Source organism: Zalophus californianus, chromosome 8, assembly GCF_009762305.2.
Source record: "Zalophus californianus isolate mZalCal1 chromosome 8, mZalCal1.pri.v2, whole genome shotgun sequence".
Lineage (NCBI taxonomy): Eukaryota > Metazoa > Chordata > Mammalia > Carnivora > Otariidae > Zalophus > Zalophus californianus.
This window is the reverse complement of record NC_045602.1, coordinates 105,159,489-105,183,930: the sequence shown is the minus strand read 5'-3', so window position 1 is coordinate 105,183,930 and position 24,442 is coordinate 105,159,489. Positions and strand designations below refer to the sequence as shown.

Below are 24,442 nucleotides of genomic sequence, written 5' to 3'. Positions count from 1 at the left end.
AAAAAGCTGAATTATTTAAGTAGAAAATGCATACATTTAGAGGGCAATTTCATGGATGTCTGTTGAGATTCCTTTCAATGACTCTGTTCAACTTGGACTGACATCTCCAGGTAGCAATAGCTGAAAACATTCTTTCCCTGACCTGCTTCTTCAGATATATGTCTTCTCCGTCACTGTATTTCTTTCTTTCTTTTTTATTTTTTTTAAGAGAGCGCAAGTGAGTGTGAGCAGGGTGGAGGGGAGGTGCAAAGGGAGGAGAGAGAGAATCTTAAGAAGGCTCCATGCCCAGTGCAGAGCCCAAAACGGGGCTTGATCTCACGACCCTGAGATCATAACCGAAGTGGAAACCAGGACTCAGACACTTAACCGACTGAGCCACCCAGGTGCCCCCTGTGTCGTATTTTCTGATCATTTGCTCAGTGCAGTTTATTTTTCTGGAACAAATTGTGGTTTAATTAGAAGTGCTTTACTGAAAAGGATTTTCCAGCTTGTGGTCATGCTTCAAGCCCATCTGCAAAGCACATTTCCTGTTGTTTTTACAATTATTGGAGGGGGGTGTCGTTAAAAAAAAAGTTATTCCTGACACTTGTTAAAGAATGAATGGGCAGACTGTGTTCAAGAGACTACTACAGTGGGGGGTATACAGTACTTGGGGAGAGGTTGAGTTCAACTCTGAATACAAGGAGGAAAGGGGGGTTTATAGCCAAAGAGCAGGTGGAGGTTACCTGGAGATGGTGGAGGTTGAGGCACCTGATTAGATATCAAAGGTGCTCGGATATTGAGGGTGGGAGATTCTGGCTAAAGCAACTTAGCAGGATTCCTGATAAAATCGATCACTGCAAAGACAGACATGGAAGTCCCAAAGTGGATGTCTAGTTGGGAATAAGATTCAGAGGAGCCTGACTGTGGTTTATTCAAGAGAGAGAATCTCTGGGGGTTGGGGGAGGAGATGGGAAGAAGGGCACATTTTTTATTTTAATATTTGTTGTAAATATCTATTACAAAAACAATTATTTTCCTCTCTGGCTCTGTATAAATTGGTCTTCTTTAATTTCTCCTTATTTTAGTTGCTAAGGCTACTAAGTTGCTAAGTTTTGACTAACATGACAGTTTTCCTGTCCAAGTGAGTTACTTTCAGTTACCACCCACTCCTCCTGAAAGCTTGTTTTGTTGACTTTGTTCTTCCTTCTGCAAGCTGAGAAGTTGTTCACTGAATATCCCGGGAATAATTGTTTCAGGTATCCCATGGCAAGAATCAGGGAGCCTGGCCCATTGTCCTGCCACAACACAACACAAGAGCTATCTCCGAGTGTGAACATCCCAGATTTGGCTTCAGAATCCCCACATCGGAGATGCTTCAGGGAGGGAGAGGGACAGAGACAGACACAAAGAGTTTAGAATCTCAAACTGACAGACCTTAAAAAATGAGTCCCAGGGATTTAACATCTTTATCTGGAAGTAAAAGGGAAAGTGGGAATTCATGACTACTCGTGGCCATACTGTAAGCAGTCAGAAACGAGGTTGACTCTCGGGTGGCTCATCCATGCACGTCGTCCCTCCCTTCCTCCCAAATCCAAACCCTCCTTGAGCTGACCACAAATCCTCACAGCCAAGGAGATGTCAGAGATCTTGTTAATAAGTATCATGGGCCAAATTTCAAGGTTTTTAAAAATACAGAACATAAAAGATCAGGAAAGGTATGTTTTCCCCTTGCTGCTTTTCAGTATCCTTCATCGACTCTTCCACACCCAGGTCACTTGGGAAGTTGGTGATATTCTTTATTTCTGGAGAAAGAAAAAGATGAAATGAATGGATTAAAACTTTCCACTTGATACCAGGATAAGGGTTCACTTTATCATTGAAATGAGCAAGTTAGGTGCTCACGGTTGGTTATGGAGGGAGAGAAATTTTCATTTTTGTGTCTATGGAATTCAGAAGCCAGGATAGACAGCAGGTCTCTAGCACCTTGTGAAGTTTGCCAAATAATTCCCCGGATTGCCCTCTCATCATCTGAGAGTGTGATCTGCCATGTCAGGGAGGTTCAGGGCGGGGGGCGCCCAAGCCCCACATTATCTCCTTTAGTCACTACTCCCCAACATGGCCCATGAAGAGGGTAGAAGCTAAAACTGTGTTCTGAAGACGGACCCTCTGTGCCTGATGTAGCCTGAGGCTGGCTCGGGCAGAGAAGAAGCACAACCTGACCTCCTTGGGCGAAAACAGAAACTTTACTGAGTCTAGGGCAATAGTAATGTACAAACTCTGGGTTTCCGCCATGCTTAAACCCCCAGATGTGCATTCTGGATCAGTGGAAGTGAGCACACCATGGTACCAATGCTCATAAGGATCCACATAACAGAAATGCTCTTCCTGTCACAATGGGGACGTAACTTGCTGCTTATTATCTGTGTCCTCTTGGGCAACTTGCTAATGTCAGTTAGGATCAGTTTACTCATCCATATGGGAGTGGTGGTGGTATTTACCTCCTTTGTTCTTGGATGATGAATCGTAATTGATACTGCCAGCATTATAATAATTGCTATTACTGTGTTATTAATAATCAGTGGTAATTTACTGGGTTCAGATTATGCATCAAGCACTTGAGTGCCCAAAGGTAACCTGTGAAATGGGCAATTATTTTTGGTTATCTGTGCTTTTGGGGATGAAGAAATGGAGCTCAAATAAGCTTATAGGTGTCCAGCCATAGTCGGATCTGGTCTATCTGACCCTAAAACCAATGTAAAATGCCCAGTAGTTTCTGGTGTTCTTTTTTTTTTTTTTTAAGATTTTATTTATATACTTGACGGAGAGAGCATGAGCAGGGGGTGGGAGGCAGAGGAAGTGGGAGAAACAGACTTGCTGCTGAGCAGGGAGCCCAATGTGGGACTTGATCCCAGGACCCTGAGATCATGACCTGAGCCAAAGGCAGACCCTTAACACCAAGGCGCCCCTCTGGTGTTCTTGAAGTGGTTTTTATGCTTATTTATACACATTTCTTCCCTATTCCAAAGTAAGCTGTCATGCAGAAATATGTACAACTAGATAAATTGAATGGAACTGGGATTTAGGCTGAAGGGGGGGGGAGCCATGTGAAGGACATCAAATTAGAGGCAAAATTAGCAAGCAGCCACTCTATGGGCAGCAAAAAACGTTCCATAATGTTGGAATAAGTGACTGCAGAGTGGCTACTTGTGATCCTGGTGGCCAGAGGAAATGCAGTCATAGGGCTCGCCGTGTCCACTAGATTGCAAGGGAAGCAACAGACCAGGACAGACCATTTTCCTTGGTACTAGGATCCTAGAACACGCTCGGACTCGATGCGAGACGGTGGAAAACACCCCTCCATCACAACCCTGTAATAAATTACGGCTGGGGCGGGGGGGCTGGGCATCACAGGGAGGCCTCAAGAAACGTGGTAATTAAACCTAAGAAGCTTCCAGCGCCCTCTAACCCTAGTGATGGCTGCCGGCATTCAGCGACAAGAACAGTGGGGCCTCCAGATGTGACTGCTGAGTAGTCACCTGCCCCCCGCACCCCCCAACAGTGTCACTCTCACTTACCGGCCTTGATGCAGGTGTGATTCAGGTGTGTGCTTCCGTGGAGCCAAGGATCCCAGCTCTGCCCCAGCAGCTATACCATCCTGGGCAAGACGCTTCCTTCGCCTCGACAGCCTTCTCTCTAAAACAGGAATAAGTGTAGTAGCTCCCTTGTAGGAGTGTGAGGAGGTGAGTAGGTTAATGTGTACGAAATGCAGGGAGCATCACCCGGTGGGTGCTCAGTAAGCACTGCACATCTCCGCTAGGGGCAGGTGGCGCCATGGCACAGAAGCAGAACTTTGGGCAGTAGGTGCCACAGACAAGTCTTGGGTGCTTTTTACAACACCAAAACTGTATACCCCTCTTGGTTTCTGGCTGAGCATCAGAGAGAGGAGCAAATGTCTATATTAAATTTGAACAGTGTAACCCAGGACGGACATTCTGTCCAAAGGATCCAAGGCGGTGGCAGGGAACACAAAAGCTGCAAATGGTCTTATGTTATCTGACAGATCTCTTCACAAGGTGATAGCACAACACAAGGGTCCGTGGTGGGGCAGCCATAACCAGTGTTCTCCTGCTCCCCTGTGGAATGTGAGCTGAGAAGCCCAGAGCCCCATCATCTCAAGGGGTCTATAAATTAGAAGGAAGATTAACAAGTGAAATGAACATTCTGGATCCTTCCAAGGGGAAACTAGACCCATGAGGGTAAAAACTTGAGAACCCATCTGCTACAGCAGTCTATAAATCATTCTGATGACAGAATGTCATCACCAAGGGCTTTAGTTCTAACTTGAAAAAGAAAAAAAAAAAATTGTGATTCTATCTGAGAGAGGAAGTGTTTGTGCAGAATCAGAGAAGATCTGTTACAGCTAGCGCCAGAGCTTAGCCAATTGCTCTGGAATGAAGAACTGAAATAAATAGGCCATGTAGCCTCCCTTGGGCTCTGAGATTCCAGGATCTGATTAAAAGCAGGAGCTCTTGGTGAACTACCCCAGACTCCACCTGAGTCCCCAGCCTGAGGCCCCTCCCAAGCTCATGTGTTTTCGTGGTAGTGGTTTATAATATTATCAATGTTTGATAAGACCCTCTAGTGGCTTTTCCCTAACTTAGATGTCCCTTGTCTTTCTCCAACCTTAATAAAGTCATTTTTTTCTTCCCATCAGTTCTTAACAAACCAGGAAACAAGGATAGTGAGCCCCATGCGTCTCCAGAGGTGGAGCCTACAAAAGCAGTATTGATTTACTGACCATCCAGTAAGCCATTGGTGATAGGCAGAGGGGGACCTGTTTGGTCAGTGCTGACGAAGTAGAATAGGCGTGGGCTCTGGAATCCAAGAAACCAGTTTGCGTCCCTGGTCTGTTACTTATCAACTGTGGCTTTAAAGAATTTACTCTTTGGGGCGCCTGGGTGGCTCAGTCATTAAGCGTCTGCCTTCGGCTCAGGTCATGATCCCAGGGTCTGGGGATCGAGCCCCGCATCAGGCTCCCTGCTCCGCGGGAAGCCTGCTTCTCCCTCTCCCACTCCCCCTGCTTGTGTTCCCTCTCTCGCTGTGTCTCTCTCTGTCAAATAAATAAAATCTGTAAAAAAAAAAAAAAAATTGACTCTTTGCTGAAAAATTTTCCTCTTCTACAACTGTGTTGTCCAATATGGTAACCACTAACCACCTGTGGCTATTTAAATAAAAAATTAAAATTAAAAATTTACCTTTGCTGCACTAGCTACATTTAAAGTGTTTCATGGCCCCATGTGGCTCTCCTGGCTACCATGTTGGGCTGTCATCGCCAGCGTTTGCATCAGGGAAAATCTATTGGGCAGTGTTGATCTAGTCTAAAACCTTGCGGAGTTGGCAGATTTAAATGAGATCGTATTTGTGAAATGTCTCGCACCGTAGCCCCAAATTAAATAGTATGCTGTTTTCTAATAACTCCTACAATTTATTCAGCATTTGCCTTGTCCCAGGCACTTCAGCTTTCTCAATTTTGAGAGCCCTGGGAGGTTGGTATCCATGTTCTCAATTTACAGGTGGGGAAAGTGGAGCTTGGTGAGGTTGGGCAGCACCACCATCAAGATTCTCCAGCAGATGCCTGCTGGGGAGGCTGGCTTTGGAGCCAAGCACAGCCTCCTTTTTTTTTTTTCCTTTTAAAGATTTTTATTTATTTATTTGTCAGAGAGCACAAGCAGGGGGAGCGGCAGGCAGAGGGAGAAGCAGACTCCCTGCTGAGCAAGTAACCCGATGTGGGACTAGATCCCAGGACCCTGGAATGATGACCTGAGCTGAAAAGACTTTTCAACTTGAAATAAAGGAAAAGTATTTTAATCTGTGTCATATTTTTAAAGATTTTATTTATTTGAGAGAGAGAGCACAAGTGGGTAGAGGGACAGAGAGGGAGGGAGAAGTAGACTTGCTGTTGAGCAGGGAGCCCGACGGGGCGTTCAATCCCAGGACCCTGAGATCATGACCTGAGCCAAAGGCAAACGCTTAACCAAGTCACCCATGAGCCCCTAATCTTGAAAGTGACTTGAATCTTTGAAAGATAGGTCGTGATATTGAATAATGTTGCAGTGGCATGCGTTAAGTGGGAAAAATAGGCTAAAAATAATGTTGAGACACACAGCTTTTAAATAGACTCTATCTTTGATGAAATGAGGGAAGTGCCTTGGGAAGCCCATCATGGCACAAGCCTCTCAGAGCAGGGATCCTTGAGGCAGAGAAAGTTTCTAGCTATAGTGATTCTAGCAAAAGTGATCCTTCTTGCCTCTCAAACAGCATGTCTCACCCTGGTCCCCAGCTTGTCCAGAGTCTCACAAAAGGAGTTGCTGTGCCTTTCATCCTGTTTCTTCCAGTGGCTTGAGGAAAGAGTGAGCTTGGCTGGAGGAGTTAACCAGTCCTTGAGCTCTAAAGTGTGACTGTGGTGAATCTTAACAGAGTCCTGTGAGAACTGAAATTCTGAGCTCCCTGGAGGAAGTTCTGTTCTGGTTTGTTTCCTTACTAGAGAATCCCATTAGCATTTGCTAACTGCATAATGAACAGATTTGCAAAAGGAGAAAGAAGCCAGCTTCCTTTGATGACCTTCCCCGCCATGCCCAAGTCTGGAGGGAAGATTTCCCTGAGAAGGGGACTGAGGATATTATTGCCCCAGTCAGGTCACGGGGCCATGACCCAAGTTGTGGTCAGTATGTATCCGTGTGAAATTTAACACTGCTGGTAGAGAAAAAAGAGTAGAGATTGTGTGTGTTACTCACCCTGAGGGTCAGGTCCTTCTACGTGTTCCTGGGAGTGGAGAGAAACAGAGAGATTGTGTTTCCATTCCTTTCAGCGGATTGCCACATACTGCTCAGATTTGTTCTCTGATTGTTATGGGTAGTTTGAACACGTTTAGTCTGCGGATGTTGTAGCCGGAGTGGACAACATTACTGTGGGCTTCATTGGGAGCCTTGTCTGACCAAGCATTGGTCAGAGCTTCTTGGAGCTCCCACAGAGAATTTCTCTTCTGGCAACCGTCTCTCCTAACAACCAATGTGTTTTTAATCTGTGAACTGTATGGGTTACTGGTCAATGATATTTTTTCTCTTTTTGCTTTTGTTGCTAGGGAGCCCAGAGCCGAACTGGTATCCTCTTTTAACTGTTTAGGATCTTATGACAAGTCTTTCTGGAGCTCTCTTTAATTTTGAGCTCATTTTACTTTTCTATCTTACTTGTCTTCTCCTTGCCTGCATTTCTTGTCCTGTTTTGAAAATGAGTTCTTTGAGGGGCACTCAAATAGTGCTCCTGGTCCAATTGGGGTTCCCAGGAGGTGCCTCAAAGTCAAATGGATATATATGAAGTATGAAGGAGACTCGTTAATGGAAGTGAGAGGGGAAAGTCAAGGATGACTCAGTTTCCATAAATCAGTAGATACAGGTGACATTTATTGAACAAAGTCTTAATGCTAGAAAGGCTTGGAGAGAGGGTAGTGAGTAAAGCATGCAGTTATGGGCATGTTAATTTACGGACATCTGAGTGGAGATGTCAAGGAGAGAGTAAAGTTTGGAACTCAGAGAGGACTGGGCTGCTATTATAAATTTGGGAGTCATCAAGACATAGATGGTATTGAAACCAGGGGGTTAAAGGAGATCTAGGAACATCATGGCCATGAGAATCCTCAGAACCAAGTCCTGGAAAGCAAGTAGAAGTTGAGTATAGAAGGAAAAGAGACTAAAGGAATGGTATGCAACCAAGTTTGGAGAGTGTTCAAGAAGGAGGGAATAGTCTACCATTCAGAGATCAAATTGGATGAGAAAAAGAAGATGTATGCCTCATTTTGCTGTTTGAAAGCCACGGTAAACCTGGCCAAAGAAATTACAGAGGGAGACAGGAACAGAAGGCAGATGGAATTGGTCAAAGATAGTATGGAAGAGTGGTAGTAGAGGCAGTGAATGTGGACAAACTTTTCAAGATATACTCTAAAGGGGATCACAGACATAAGGCAGTACATGAAGGAGGCAGTGGGAAGGGCTAGAACATGTGTGTGCTTCCAGGAATGATCTAGTAGAGAAAAGAAAAGCTGGTGTCTGTTGGGTGGTGATGAACGGAAGACTGCAGTCCTTGTGTGAGTGAAAGAGGATTGCATCCCGAGCAGAAATGGCAGAGGGCGGATGGATCTCTGTTGGGAGAAAGTATGCTTTATGGGGACAGAAGAAGGAGAGCGGTTCTCATTGGATGGGTTTTCTTTACTCAGTGAAGCACGGTAATTGCTGGGACTCAAGGTGTTTGAGAAGAAGCCATGAAATAGTCCTTTCACAGGGTCGGGAACCTTTTAAGAAAGAATAAGTCTGGAAGTCATTGTTGACTCTTCCTGTGACGTTTGTGATCTCGAATGTCACCTAAAGCCCATCAATCCAGTTCTGTGATTTTTTTCATCAAATTCAGTGATAAAATATAGATAAAGTGGACTTGGTTCATCAAAAGGAAGGAGATCTTGCCATTTGCAACGACATGGATGGAACTAGAGGGTGTTATGCTGAGCGAAATAAGTCAATCAGAGAAAGACATGTATCATATGACCTCACTGATATGAGGAATTCTTAATCTCAGGAAACAAACTGAGTGTTGCTGGAGTGGTGGGGGGGGAGGGATGGGGTGGCTGGGCGATGGACATTGGGGAGGGTATGTGCTATGGTGAGTGCTGTGAATTGTGCAAGACTGTTGAATCACAGACCTGTACCTCTGAAACAAATAATACAATATATGTTTAAAAAAAAAGAAGCAGATAGCAGGAGGGGAAGAATGAAGGGGAGTAAGTCGGAGGGGGAGACGAACCATGAGAGACGATGGACTCTGAAAAACAAACTGAGGGTTCTAGAGGGGAGAGGGGTGGGGGGATGGGTTAGCCTGGTGATGGGTATTAAAGAGGGCACGTTCTGCATGGAGCACTGGGTGTTATGCACAGACAATGAATCATGGAACACTACATCAAAAACTAATGATGTAATGTATGGTGATTAACATAATAAAAAATTACCAAAAAATGGACTTGGCTCTGTGGCTAAGAAAACAGAAATGAGGCCTGGGGATTGAGGGTGTCTATGAGGGAGTGATTGCACCATGGAAATAAGCTAGACAAGGGCAGAAGTAAAAGGAGGGAGAGAGAAGTCTGGTGGACCGTGAGTGATTGGTAAGGTTAATGAATAGGAAGTTGTAAGGTCAAGTGGATGTAGGAGAATGGGTGCTGTCGAGGTAGGGACTAGAGAGATCAGGTGACGTCGTCCAAGAATGGGACGTTAGGAATTGAAATTTCAAGGTGGTGGTGATCAGCTCTGGGGGTACTTTGTAACTGACAGAGAAAGAAAGAAAAATCATTACAGTTAAAGAGGCCAAGGAACTGAAAGTTCCACCTCAAAATAAGTTATAAAACCATTCTTATTTATCATGTAGATTTCATGGATCATTTCAAATCCTTATTTGGAAAAGGAGAGGGTGCACGTAAATAATAACAATGGTAGCTGATTCATTGCAGGTCTGCTCTGTAAATACCCTTTTAGGAGAGACTTTTGAATGTTATGCACCAGAATTCTGTACTGCCATTAAGATACTGCTTGGAAAATATTCTAAAATGTGTTAATTCTCATATTTTAATTGTTAGTGATTCTTATTTCTCTATCAGTAATAATAACAAGACTCCCTGTGGCCTTTTGGTCAAGTTTAATATCTTTTGCATGGCGTACAACACCCTTCTGTTCTAGCCCTAATTATGGGTCCAGTCTCATCTGCTGCTATTCCATTGAGATGTTCTAACCACACCAACTCCTCAGAAGTTCCCAGTATCAGGTCAGGTATACATGTCCTTGCAAATGCTGTTTCCTCTGCTCAGCATGCTGCTTCACCTGGATAACTCCTACCCATCTAGAGTGTAAGCTCCTGGGTCAAGCCTTTTCAAAAAAGTTGAACCATCCCAAAGTGCCATCTTTGTGGGTCAAATATTGGCAATGTCATGTTTTTAGTAATTTGTTATCACAAATGTAAGTTTGAGGCATACATTACTGATAGTAGCTACCACTTGCTGAATTGTAACTGTGTGCCAAGCACTTTACATTTATCAACTCACTTAATTGCTACAAGCCTGAAAGGTATGTGTAAATACCTCTATTTATTAGATAAGGATTATGAGACTTTCTAGAAAGGGCCTTTCTAGGAGATGATAAAAAATAAATGGCAGAACTGAGTTTTGATTCCAAAGGCAAAGGTCATACCATGCCCCCATTCTTTCTATTTTTCATTGCTATGTCTGCAGTGCTTAGCATGTGTCTGGTACACAGTTGAAATATGTATGATATTCTTCACCTATCAGAAGACTACCCAAACAAATTTGAAGGCTGGCTTTGTTCAAGGCCCCTGGGACTCTAAATTCTGACACCTTATGGTGGCCCAGTCTCTTGACATTGGCTTTACCTTGATGAGTGGTGCTGCTTCCCTGAAATTTAGAAAGATATGTTTTGATGGGTGAAATTCAGAGTATGAACTACCCTTAAAGTCTTAATCCTATAATTACTCTGTTTTAAGTCACTGCCCTGATCCACATGTGGCAGACAGGTTCCCTGTTGGCCCTGTAATTATCGAGGAGGACAACTTCTTTACATCATGAGAAGGACATGTGGTGCCAAGGCTTGGTGCAATACAGACAGAGGGCAAAGGGTATCTGGGTTCATTTCCTGAATACTCTTTTTCTTTCACTGATACAAAATAAGCACAATGGTACTTTCTTTCTAAAGACCAGAAATCTTTGGGCAAGTACAGCATAGCTGTCCTGAACCCCTGCATGTGGAGCCTAAAATTCCTTCTTGATTCAAATTTTGATTCTCTGAGTTTCAACAGAGTTTCTTGTGTCCAAGGCCACTGCAGTGGTTCTCAAACTTTAGCGTGCATTGGAATCACCTGGAGGGGTTGTTGGAACGCAGATTTCTGGGCCCTGCTCCTAGAGACTCTGGTTCGGTCCATCTGGGCTGGAGCCTTAGACTCTGCAATTCAGTCAAGCTCCCAGATGATGTTGATGCTGCTGGTCCAAGGACTACACTTTGCCTAGGTCAAAGTCCTGCTCAAGTCCTGGTTTAGAGGATACCACATGAAGTTGTATGTAAAAGCAAAAATCTCAGAAATTTTCTGAGTAAACATCTGAATGCTGAATGATGTAGACAAAAAAAATGATTTAAAAAATTTCAATGATTTAAAAAAAATATCTCCTGATTTTTTACATTATATTAAATACAGACAACAATTGCTCTTTTGTGGAGGGAGACTAGTTGGCTGGAATCTGGGAGTCCTTCTTCCTTCCCTGAGCTCATCTCAGGTCTTAGAGAAACTTTCTTCTCTATGACCTACAGAACATCAGTGTGTTTTGTTCTTAAAGCTATTCTAGAGGGAGCTGCTGCATAAAGTTGATCACTCTTTCAATACAAAAGTGAATGCAAAGAGTTCAAGATGAAAATATTCCATAATATAATAGAAAATATGGTCATTAGATTTAGGATGCAAAGGGGTGATTTCTCATTTTCCCTCGTTTAGAGGCTTAAAAGATATTTGCGTTTTTATTGGATTCAAAATGGGGCTGAGTCATACAGATCAACACATTTCTTTTTAACAGGAATCCTTTGTGTTTGAACCCAACTGCCTCTTCAAAGTGGATGAATTTGGCTTCTTTCTGACCTGGAGGAGTGAAGGCAAGGTAGGGCACAGGAACTGCAAGTTGTTCTTTCCTGCTCTCTGATTTAAACCATTACATTTCTCAACAAGTAGGCAGACGGCCTCTTAAGGGCTTACTTATTTATTCAAGATTTTAAAAACGTTCTTCCATATGGCAAGCATTGGGGATACTACCCTAGACCTCATAGATTCCAGTCTAGGAGAAAAGCAGACATAAAAAAAAAAAAAAAAAGGTACAAGTCATTGAGTGTTGTGAAAGAGAAGGTCGGGTTGTTATAAGAGTTTAAAACAGGCAGATCTGATTTAATCTTGGGAATTAGGAAGGTTTTCTAGAAGAAGAAGAGAGTTTCAAGCTGAGTCTCAGAGGTGCATTAAGAGCATGTTCATCTTGTTACACCGCGGGACTTCACTCAATAAACAGCACAGCGCACACATTAAATGAATCTTTAAACTGAATTTAAGGAAGTAGAATTGGAATTCTGTAAAAGTATTGTACCCACTTAAAATTACATGTACACACACATGTTTAATGCTATACATACTCCAGTAACAGTATTATATGCATAAAGATAACAATACTTTGTAAACATAAATAATTATTCAGACCTGCATCCGTATAGACAAGTATATTTGAAATGGAAAGTATGGGGTCTTCACTATTTCTGATTGTTGGGTATTTCGATGACTGTCTTTTGTTTTTCACTCCCTCTCTACCTTACTATCATTGGCATTGCCTTCAAAATCACGTAACTCGTCTGTGCCATAGGTCTGGCAAGATTTCAGCTCACTGCTGTATTATATTCTCTCTTTTCAGGAAGGACAAGTGCTAGAATGCTCCCTCATCAACAGTATTCGATTGGGAGCCACCCCCAAGGTACCTGTGATTGCTGTTGGCTTTTCTTCTAAACACAGATTTACTTAAGTTGGAAAAGGGTTCCGGAATGTTATTTAACCTTTTATTGCCCCAAACGCCATCAGCTGGGAATGAAGGGCACATGGTTTAGAAATCTTTTCATCTATATCCATTGGGTGGTTTGGGTTGCATTGCGTTTAGTTATATTAGAAGCGTTATTCACCTTTCAAAGAGAAGGTGCTTGCATGATACCTCCATCAAAGAAACAGTTTCCTTAACTTAGAAATTAATTCATCAAGGCCCCCCCCCCCTTCTGCCATTTTTTTAAAGCAGACCGTGAGTCACTTCTGGTCTGTGGTTGATGTGGAAATTTAAATGGCATGGTTAATTCCGTATTTGTGCACCTGTGCACGCAGACAACAGCTCACCTTGGAGGCTTCGTTTGCCTCTGAGAGAAAAAGATGACAGAGCATATAAATCCATCTTCTTCACAGTGATTGACTTGTTTGAATAAGAAGCTGTTTGCATAGTGGTGCTAGGAATTTAGAAGCTGTCTTTTTTTCTAGAATATTAAAGCACAGTATTTATTCCCTTTTTCATAATAGCCCTGCAGGTTTTTAGATGTTGAAAAACAAAATTACGTGCCTCGTTTTGTTTCTGTGTGTCTTTTTCAAAGCTGTCCTCTTTTATGTTAGTTAAAATTTCTGTGTAACTGTGTTGGCATTTCCTCCTGAGTTCTTTCAGAGGACAAAGATGCTATTTTATGTGCTAATTAGGGTAGACTTACACTCTCTTCATTCCAAATGAAGATGCCATGGCTTCTAAGAGATGAACATACTCACTCTTTGTGTCCAGGCTACTTGACTCAATCTTATTTTTTAATAACCCTTGGTTGCTGGCTGTGGCAATGCCTGTGTTTATTTGCATGAGATGTCAGTGACTGTCCTCTGCTCAAAGACCCCTTTGATCTCTGTGGACCCAAGCAGGTCCCGGTCAGAGCCTTTCCATCATCCAGGTCCTCCGATAATTACAACCAAGAACCTAAAGAAAGACCCTCACACCACACCTAGTTTTCTCAATTAATGATAATAGAATACTTTTCCTACCAAATGAGTTCAAGTAGTGTGTAGTGTTACAAGTTTTACTTCTACACGTTTTAGAATAATGCTAGATATCAGGGCATTTTTAGATGGAGAACATTGGTCCTTCTGTGTATTTTTACATCAAATGAGCATGTTCTCTCCATGCTCTGTTATCCAACAATTTTTCCCTATTTGTATACTCCTCTACAGGATCCCAAAATCCTCGCTGCTCTTGAAGCTGTTGGAAAGTCAGAGAACGATCTGGAAGGGCGGATAGTTTGTGTCTGCAGTGGCACAGATCTGGTGAACATCAGTTTCACATATATGGTGGCTGAAAATCCAGAAGTAACTAAGGTAGCCTCAGTGAAAAAAACCTCCCTTCCCTTTCCCCCTGTATGTATATATGTGGTATGTATAATATGTTATATATATAATTTTGATTTCTATATTAAAGTTGTATAGTAATAATTTTAATTTAAAATTTAAAAAATATATATTGCTAGCTGTAATGTGGTGTAGAAAATTCAGCAAGCACAGTACTCTTTTAGTGTATCACTTAAGTATACCAAGAATCCAAGCACTTCTGTGGATATGTAGTAGGAGAAATTAGCCCAGCACCTGTCACACTAGAATGTGCACAGGAATCACCTGGGATTTTGTTAAAATGCACATTGTGATTCAATAGGTCTGAGACGAGGACAAAATTCTCCCTCATGGGTTCCTAGCTGATACCCATCCTGCTGGTCTGAGAACCACAGTTTGAATAGCAAGGGGCTAGATCAGCATTGCCCAGTAGAAATCTAAAGCCATAGATATCATTTAAATTTTTCTAGCAGGCACATTTAAAAAGTAAGAGGGAACAGGTGAAATTAATTTCAATAAAATAGTTTGTTCAGCACGATATACCCAAAATACTGTCATTTTAACTTAAAATCAATATAAAATTTATTAATGACATTTTACATTCTTTTTATTCCAAGTCTTCAAGATCTGATGTGTGTTTTCAATTCAGCCTAGCCATATCTGAAGTGCTCAATAGCTGCATATGGCTAATGGCTACTAAACTGGACAGCGCAGGTCTAGATGGTAAAGATATCCAAGCCCTGCCCCCACCCCTATAAGTTATTACAGTATTGGGTCATGATCTGTCTTTTAATACCATACCTAGCATACCATTGCCCTGGCAAGTGAGTCTCAAAGAGGTTTTGGCCAAAGCAGAAAGCCTCAAACATAAATCACTTTTCTGCAAGTCATTTGTTTTTGGGGTGATTTTACCTCTGAACAGAGCTCTCGGTATCTTTCTGTAATAGGTGTGGGGAGGCCTGAGCCTTGATTCTCCCATTGCAGAGACCTGGGTGTGGGGGCTATGGGAGCCATTTAATCCTACCAGAAGAAACTAAGTGTAGGGTTGAATGAGAAAGTCATCATTGCAGATGCCGGGTTTTAGAGCTAGGCAGGACCAACCGTACAGATAAGATCATCTGACAAAACTTGACCCTGGACCAGAGCTAACTGGTGGCAGAAGTGAATTCTTCAGACTCTGAGACCCTCTAGGCTCTTTACCCCACTCACAAAGTATGATCTACCTTCCAGCAGCACAGCCTCACCTCAGAGCTCCTTACACCTTAGAGTCTCAGGTCCACCCAGACCTACAGATCCAGAATCTTCATTATTTTAACAAGACCACTCCCGCTCCCTGCTACAGATGACGCAGTTGGGCAGTCAAGTCCAAGCAGCTCCTGGACTTAGGCTTTGGAGCCAGGAATGGATACTCCACGTTACAGGGGAGGCTTTGTTTTTGTCTCGTGGTGGTTTTATTGGTTTTATGCTCTTGTTCCAGGTTACCTCACTTTGGGAGAATAGAGATTGCAAAGCCTTCAAGTTCTTCTATTATTTTGCTTAGATCGATGCCAGTTTGAATGGTTCCTTGAACCCTGCTGATCTGAATGTGTATTATTCCTGCTTTTTGTACTTCACGCTTGCGTCTTTGCTACAGAGGTCTTTTTTAGTGGCTATTTGCCATAGCAACATTTCAATCCCAGAAGTCCATGCTGACCACTCGTAAAGAAAAGCCTTCATTAATCAGATACAGATGTTGAGCTGCCCCAAATTTTGCAAAAAGACTGTTCTGTAGACCTGTATCTCCTGGCTTTTGTCAGCTCGTCATATTACAAGCATGAGTCGGTATAGGCTTGGACTTTGGGACCAGGTTGCCTGGGCTCAAATCCTTGCTCTTCCATTAGCAGCTGTATGACTTAGACAACTTACCTCTCTGCGCCTCATTCCCTTCATCTGTGAAATGGGAATAATACCAAAGTATCTGCTGTTAGAAGTGTCATGAGGATTTGAGTTACCTACATAGAAAGTGCTTAATGCACTGTCACTCATTGGAAGCCTTGGATGAGTGTTAGCCCTGATGATCCTGGGGTCACAGAATATTAGGGCAAGAAATGGGAGTTTAGGAAGCACTTCCTACCACATCATTTTTCAGATGAGTATGAGGCCAAAGAGTTAAAAACAAAAACAAAAAACCTCACCTAAGACTACACAGCAGGCTAGACCAGAATCTGGCCTCACACTCAGGCTTTCTGATATCCCATGTGATACTCCTGCCCACCCCACCTGATGCCCTGAGCAAGTACAGTCCTGGAAAGATGGCTCAAACCAGTAAATCCCATAACATTTTTGCTTTCCTTGGTTTGATCGCTATCAGTCGTAGCCCATTTCATTTAAGAACCATGTTCTAATACCTTAACTCTGGTGTGTGTGTGCTTAAAGTTAAGATTTAGGGTTCTTTTCCTAGTAGCATTTCCACTGAAGCTTTGACTCGTGGAGAAGGAGATATTGAAAAAACTTGTTAATGGAGTATACATATATGTGGATAATTTTGCCTCCTTCCTGATTTAAAGACTTAACTGTGCTAATTCATATCCTAATACTCCCTCCAGCACTGACAATATTTTCTGTCACCACCATTTTATTCCTATTCCTCTGTATGTGTTCATATCCCCAGCAGAACACACAAGCCATCGAGGTGAGAGGATTTATACAGAATACACAGAGATACAGTGGCCTCGGGTCAGAATGATGGCAGAATTCGCAAATTACATCAGGTCTGGTGAGAAATGCAGAGACGACCCAGTGTCCCTGAAATGGCATTTGTGACTCTGTGGTACCACTCAAGCCTACGAGCCTAGAGTCATGGTACCACAGGACAAGCTAACTGCCCTTCTCTTCCTTCCCTGCGCTCTTGGTCCATTTATCACAAGAATCAGTTAAAGCAAATCATCAGTTTCTTAAATAATACATGCAGACCTTAAACACTTGATTTTAACTAGAAGCATATAAATGGGATTCAGGTGTTGGCCAGTCTTTTAAGGTCAGGGATGAAGTCTTTTCATGAAGTATGGGTCTGTGGTTTGGGGTCGAGGGAGTTTTTGCCTTTATCTGACCTGTGAGGCATTGTCGCAGATATCCAGTTTGGTTGCACTGAAGTGGAAGTGAGGCTTTTAAAGACACCCGTGGAGCAATGGGAGGGCGGAATCCTACAGTTGTAGGACTGCTTTCCCTAATCCCGAAGTTGTCTTGTTCACTAAGTTTGAAAAAAAACATGTGGTGCAACTTGCCTTTAAAGCTATCTTTCCAAAATATCCAACTTAGAGAAACAACAATCCTCTTTCTTTCCATGAACATATCTCATTGGTTCGTATAATTTTTATTTCTTTAAAGATTTATCTATTCGAGAGAGAGAGAGAGAGAGAGAGCACAAGTGGGGGAGGGGCAGAGGCAGAGGGAGACAGACTCCCCGTTGAGCAAGGAGCCTGATGTGGGGCTTCCAGGACCCTAAGATCATGACCTGAACAGAAATCCGGAGTCAGACACTTAACTAACCGAGCCACCCAGGCGCCCCGGTTCATATAATTTTTAAATTACAACAGACAAACAGGGTTGGTAACAAACACAAGTAACTCATAGTAAGCATGCAAAGTAAGAACAAAGGGTCCAACATATTGGACAGTAGCTTACTAACTGTGAGAGTTTAGCATTCCCTGTGCGGTCAGAGGGTTTTGCTTGTTTTATGACCATCTGACAAGTATTAGTCTGACCAGTGAGAGAGAAATTGAGAGAGTTTCTAGTATAGAACTTGCTTAGGAGTATTTATCCTATGAGATTCTTGAGTCTGTTCTTAATTCCTGGGCTCTTACGACACTTAGGACCTGCCCATTCTGGGAGAAAAAAAACAAAACAGAACACCACTTTACCAAACCTTTCATCCAGGCAAATGGGTCAACGTTCAGCTTTGTGTACTCTCCATGGAGAACCAGCTTTCACAGGGACTTTCCTGACTTTGAGCAAGCCATTTCATTTTCTTTGTTCTTCCTGTTCCCCATGGGGTTCTCCATTATTTTTTTCTTTTTGTTTCAAGTGGGTTTTTTAAGAGTCAATACAATTTTACGTAGCATCTGAGTTTCTCAGAGTTGAGGTTTCAAGTTAATAACAAAATATTGTCCAGTACACATGACTGCGAAAATAGAATTGTGCTTTTCTTCAATAAAAGAGGACACAGGTGTATCAAAAAAACATTTTTGTAGCTCAGCTTGAATTTTTCTCCAGCTGCCTTCTTTCTCTGCTTAAAGAGTTAAGAGCTTGCCTTGCGGCTGTACCTCTTTGGAAGATTTGATCTCAGTTCTGTGTTCGTTCTGCCCTACAAAATAAATGTCAAATGGTATTGTAAACTTAAGTCCAAATCTAGACCCTTCACCCACTATCCACACCAGCTGCTGAGACTATGGATGCCTTCCTTGTCTCCCGCATCGGCCCATTACAGACACACACCCTTGTCTCAAGAATCTAGCTACTTCTCATCACTGCTATCAGTACAGTGTGATCCAAGCCAGTATCCTGTCTTCCCTCGCTGGAGTCTCTGCCTTGGCCTTGCCCCTTTGAATCTATTCTAAAAATAGCAGCTGGAGGGATTCTTTTAAACTGTGATTCAGGTCGTGTCACTCCAAGACTTACAAGGCCCTGCAAGAAACCACCCGCACTTTCTTTCCCTTTCCCCCCTTTCCTCTTTTGGGTTTCCCTCCAGCTCCAGGGACTTCGCATTTGCTGTTCCTTCTACCTGGAACACACTCTTCCCCTAGTTACGTGCACTGCTTTCTCACTCAAGTTTCTCATGTCTCTGGAGAACTATCACCTCAGCTCCCTATCTTGCACCCCATGGCTCTCCCTCACTCCTTATCCTGCTGTATTGTCTTCATAGCATTGATCTCTGTTTATACACCATTTATTCATTTAGTCCCTTCCTCTGCTGACATGAGGGCAATGTCCTGTTCCCTGCTGCATCTCCAATGTCTAGACTGGTCAATGCCTAAACTTTAGTAGGTGCTCAGTAAATACCCACTTTACTGAGGTCTTTCTATTAACAGAATCGGTAAATTCTAACCCGGGTGATCAATATGTATAACCCCTCTTGCTATATGCCTCCAGTTTGTTTTTTTTTTTTTTTTCCTTTAAACACTACGCTTTTATTTGGATTCCCCTATAACAAGTATTTTTAATGCAAGGTATTTTTTTAGGGTTTTTTGTTTTTTTGGTTTTATTTTTTATTTTTATTATGTTCAGTTCCAGTTTTGTACAGTTTAGCTCTAAGAAAAGTTAGGAAAATGCTCTTTAGACCAGAAGGCTGAGAAAATGTGATGCATTGATAGTCCAAAGGTCTGGGATTCCACGGTGTTATTTTTAGAGTCACTTTGCAGGCTACAACAGGACTGTTGCTGAGAATCCATGACAAGACTGGAGGTTTTAACCTGGTGTCTTTCCTCTTTCCGACTTAGATCATTATTTTTATGCTTGCCTAAATCCTTCCTGTCATTCCAGTTACAAGATTTAGCTTTTTTTCCCCTCTCCTTAAAAAAACCCTCTGTTAAAAGGATTGGCCAACAAATCGTTGGCACTTCTTCCTCACACATATGTGCCTTTGGGTAATAGGTGAATCTGATATGCAGTTTAACATGCCTGTGAATAAAAGCAGTCACATGAAGAAGGTATTTTCCAATTTTTTTTTCTGAACTGTAATAATACTCCCCCCCCCTGCCCCCGGATCATCCTCATCTCTTTTCAAATAACATGGAACATTATAACTGTGTTCCTTAGTTAGAAAAGCACCTCACTTTCTCTACTGCATTTTTTCTCTCTCAGAATGCAACCAGCTTCTTGGGAAGATTTTGTGTCTGGCTTGTGGAAGGGAGTTCAGATGTCTTTCATTAAGTTACATCTGGCGCTGCATAGCAAGCTGAAATCAGAGTCACTGTACATAAGATGGAAATGCAGCCCTCATTTAAAATCCCCAAAAATAAGTGTGTTATTTTATACTAAGTTGAATTTTCCTTTGATTACAAAACTAAGCTGTTTTTATGAGGTTCAAAATGCAAAGATTTGGACTGAATTTAGACAATTTCCAGACTGCTCATTATACTTCATGCAGGTTGTAAATATTTGGCAAACTCTATAAATTATGCTTTGTAACCAAGTTCCTCAAATAAGCCCATGAATAAGTACTATAGAAATTAAGTTAGAAAAATATTATGTGTTCTCTTTTGTATATAAAAAAAGATAAAGTCAGGTAGTTTATTACAGGTAATAAAAATCTTATTTTAGTAGATTGGGTTGAAGGCTAAAACCACTTTGCTGAACTTGAATTATGTTGAGTGGAAGGCTAACTGCAAATTTGCGTGGGAAAGGCCCTGCAGAACCTCCCTCCCCTCACCGAGGTTTTCTCTTCCCCATTAAACACAGAGCTCCTAGGAGGGATCAGACCACTGGCCTCCCCTGGGAGCCCCTAAAAAATTCAAATTCCCCCAACCTGAGAAATTTGAAATTCTGGGGGCCGAGCCCGGTAATCTGATTTAAACTAAACCGCCAAGTGATTCTCACACAGGGTGAAGTCTGAGTCCCGTTGGCTTAGCATAAAAATGGACTTGGTCCAAAATTCACAATGACTGTGAAATTAAACAAGTTTTCATCAAATTGACCACAGCAAACAGGTTAATCTGTAGACCTATGGATTCCACTGGCCTAACCATTGATTAGAATTCACTAAGAACACCAAAAGCATCATTAAAATGAATTAGTGCCTGTGACTTTGGCAAGAGCTTTGGTTCCGAGCGCTCCCCAGCAAAATGCTGTTTCTTGACATGGAGTTTTAACTGTTTTGTCTATGTCAGTAGTTCTGAAAGCCTGGTCCCCAGGCGAGCAGCTCCAGCAGTACCTGGGAACTGAATTAGAGAGGCAGATTCTCGGGCCCTGCCCCAGCCCTACTGAATCAGTAACCTCGTGTTTTCACAAGCTTTTCACATGGTTCTGGGGCACAGTCAAGTGTGAGAAGCACTGCTCAATAAGGAGTGTTTAGATCCTGCTTCTCTTTTAGAAAACTTACACTGACTCCCTGGGCTCCTGCCCAGGCTCACCTGAGCCAATGCCTACTGAATGCTAAAGAAGCTAAATTGTAAATCTCAGCTTCCTATGCGAGCCCCGATCTACTGATTGATTAAATTGTTTCGCCCCATCGCCTCACTGTTTTTTGAGACTCAAGTCTGGGATGAGACATGTGTGCGTTTTCATGTTTCCAAAATGGAAAGTTGGCATTTTCTTGTTTTGTTTTTACTTTAAACCATGTTGAATTCATGTGAAGCGAAGCAGGGAGGGCCACTTAAAAAGCTTGCTTCAGGACAGAGCTGTGAATCAGCAAATGAATGGGTGGGTGTTGTAAGCTTAAAGTGCCCCATTCCACCTAGGTGTTTGCTTCTTGCAAATGAAGATAATGGGGTTCATTTGTCTTACTGCTGGGTTGAATTTAGAAACCGCCACTCTCTGCCTTCGGAGGGAGGGCTGAGATCGTTGGTTCATCTGTGGAGTGGGTGAAACTTGTCTCCTTGGGCCTCCCACGACCACCTTCCATCTCCCTGGCTCCTTTGGTTCTCATCCTGCTTTTAAAGACCGTCTGTCCCAGAACTCAGTACTTCTGTGTCTCCTCTATGGTGGCACTCTGTCAGCCCCGAACTTAGCAGTTTCTCTGCAGACCACCAAAAGCAGTAGTTCCTTTAGACCACAAGTTGTGATCCCAGGTGCCTATAGGAGCCAGGAAGATGATGTGAATAATGAAAAAGTGCCAGGCAAAGACAAATAAGGGATGGTATAGACAGTAGCGAGTTGGAGTGTCTATACACCCTCTAGGGGTGGGAGGCAGCATCTACCTGTCTCCAGCTAATTTTTTTTTTTTTTTTTAAGATTTTATCTATCTATTTGACACAAGAGAGACACAGCAAGAGAGGGAACATAAGCAGGGGGAGTGCGAGAGGGAGAAGCAGGCTTCCCGTGGAGCAGGGAGCCCGACACGGGGCTCGATCCCAGGACCCTGGGATCATGACCTGAGCCGAAGGCAGACGCTTAACAACTGAGCCACCGAGGCACCCCTGTCTCCAGCTAATTTTCCAACAATATAAGAATATGCATCTTGAGGTTGCTAGATGGTTGAAGATGGTGGTAGTTTTTCCATAAGATACTGGACATCTGGATTTATTTTTACATGAAATCTGATGTTAAAGTGTTGACAAATATATAATTTTTTAAACACCAGTCTGCCAAATGACAGACTGTCTGTGGCTCATTTAGAACCTTAGCTCTAGACATCAGTCAGCACGCAGCATGAAGGTGCTTACAGTAAGATAAATGCTAATGTTTACGTAATGTGTTCACTTCGTTGACATTTTAAATGAAGATGCCTGTTTTTTTTGTTTTTTTTCCTTTTTTACCTTCTTTTATCCAGCTACTCATCCAAGAATTACTTTTTGATGAATTCTAAGCTTGGATAAATCATTTCCACTACATGGGCTTTTTTATACTCACTGATAAAAGTAGGGAGTTGTACCAAGTGATCCTGGAAATTATTTTCTCCACATCTCTTTGCAAGAAAAAGTATACTAGATGCCAAGGAGGATATGGATTAGTTGCTTTGGAGGACACTCATATATAGGTAGAAGTCCCTAGCCTAATATGGGTTGCATCACCATCGCTAAAGCCAGTCCTCACACTGCTAGGATAGGAGGTTCTCTGGTTGGGGGGGGGGGGGGGGAAGTATTTTCATAAAGAGGTAGGACTTTGCTCCCGGAAGAGGGGTGCCTGCTGGTCCCGTTATGGTGATATCCACAGTGTGCAGTCTGTCAGAAGACAGAAGGCCATGCACATGGGGGTTAGGACGTGAGCAGAGATTCAGAAGCAGAAGAATGTTGTACCTGTAATGGTGGATCCAGGGTAGAGACTAGAGTGAACACTTTCGATTGGGAAATTGGAAACTCAGGCTAAGCCCATGGCCTGCTTTGAGTGCTAAGCGAGATGCTTGTCGAATCCATCCCGAAGATTCTAAGGAGGTAATGGAAGGTCATGCCTTGTGCTGTAGGAGGGATGCGACACAAATCTTTATATTTTAAGATCAACACATGGTAATAGTTTGTGGCTGAGAGCAGCACTCCTCAAAGTATGGTCTGGACCAGCAGCAACAGCATCACCCAGGAACTCATCAGAGGAGAATCTCAGGCCCTGTCCCAGACCTGATGAATCGGAATCAGCATTTGAATAAGGTCTGGTAGGTACTTGGCACCTTACAGTTTGAGAAGTACCGAGATAGAATTCAAGACATTCAGTTGTTCTTGGTTGCAACCAGTTACACATGGAGGAAGGCCTGAGAAACTTTTTTTTTTTAAGATTTTTATTTATTTATTTGAGAGAGAATGAGAGATAGAGAGCACGAGAGGGAAGAGGGTCAGAGGGAGAAGCAGACCCCCCCGCTGAGCAGGGAGCCTGATGTGGGACTCGATCCCGGAACTCCGGGATCATGACCTGAGCCAAAGGCAGTCGCTTAACCAACTGAGCCACCCAGGCGCCCCAGGCCTGAGAAACTTCTTAATATGGGATCACCAGGGTTTGTTCCTGGGTGAGGTCAGAGAAGCTAAGGTGGAGACTAGATTTTAAGTCTGATTAATTGGGAGTACAGTGATATGGTTACGAGAAAGTGAGGGCCTGGTTACTTTGGGACAGAGTGGGGAAGAGACAGTGAATTCGTTTAAAATACGTTCTCAGAGAATGTCTATGCAATGGGTCTGCTGTGGGTCCTACAATTCAGAGGAGCTCACTCGCTAGTTGGGGGCCCTTGGAACTCATCTGTGGATCAGCCTTGGCCTTGATGTCCCTGTGTTCTGCATCATTAGCCTCTTGGCATTCTAAGAATACCTATCTTTGGGGTGCCTGGGTGGCTCAGTTAAGCGTCCAGCTCTTGGTTTCAGCTCATGTCATGATGCCAGGGGTGGTGGGATCAAGCCCTGGGTGGGCCCCCCTGCTCAGTGGGGAATCTGCTTCCCCTCTCTTTCTCCCTCTGCCCCTCTCCTGCTCACACATGTGCATGCTCGCTCTCTCAAATTTTAAGAAAAATTAAAAACACCTATCTTGGTTTTCTTTTGAAATCCTCTAATTTCTTTACTATTCAAGGGTGGATTTTTACTGTCATTTTTCATAGCATCAAACTTACTGAAAAGTAAAGCTGCTTGTCAAGGTGTGTGTTCAGGAACCTGGACATGAGAGCTAAAGCAATTTCTCCTGTCCTTTTAGGGAGTTTTTTACCTGAATGGGTGAGATTTCCTTGGAGTAGAGGCAGGAGCCAAGTTGGGAAGAAGCTTTGAGCTGTAGCCTAGAGCCCTCGTCTGCAGCAACACTGAGCTTGCCGACAAAGTCATTTTAAACATTT

General features: G+C 42.9%; 1 protein-coding gene across 14 annotated transcripts in view; it reads left to right on the top strand.

Annotated features, from left to right (window-relative positions):
• PLCB4 (phospholipase C beta 4) overlaps positions 1-24,442 on the top strand; it is a 414,002-nt gene that overhangs the window by 257,344 nt on the left and 132,216 nt on the right. For all 14 annotated transcript variants that reach the window (XR_003524780.1, XM_027623038.1, XM_027623041.1 and 11 more), the window contains 3 exons: positions 11,651-11,731; positions 12,524-12,583; positions 13,855-13,998. Coding sequence is in view for 13 of the 14 variants with exons in the window: in XM_027623038.1 (XP_027478839.1) it covers positions 11,651-11,731; positions 12,524-12,583; positions 13,855-13,998 (285 nt within the window). In the remaining variant the exon portion in view is untranslated. The remainder of the gene's footprint in view (positions 1-11,650; positions 11,732-12,523; positions 12,584-13,854; positions 13,999-24,442) is intronic.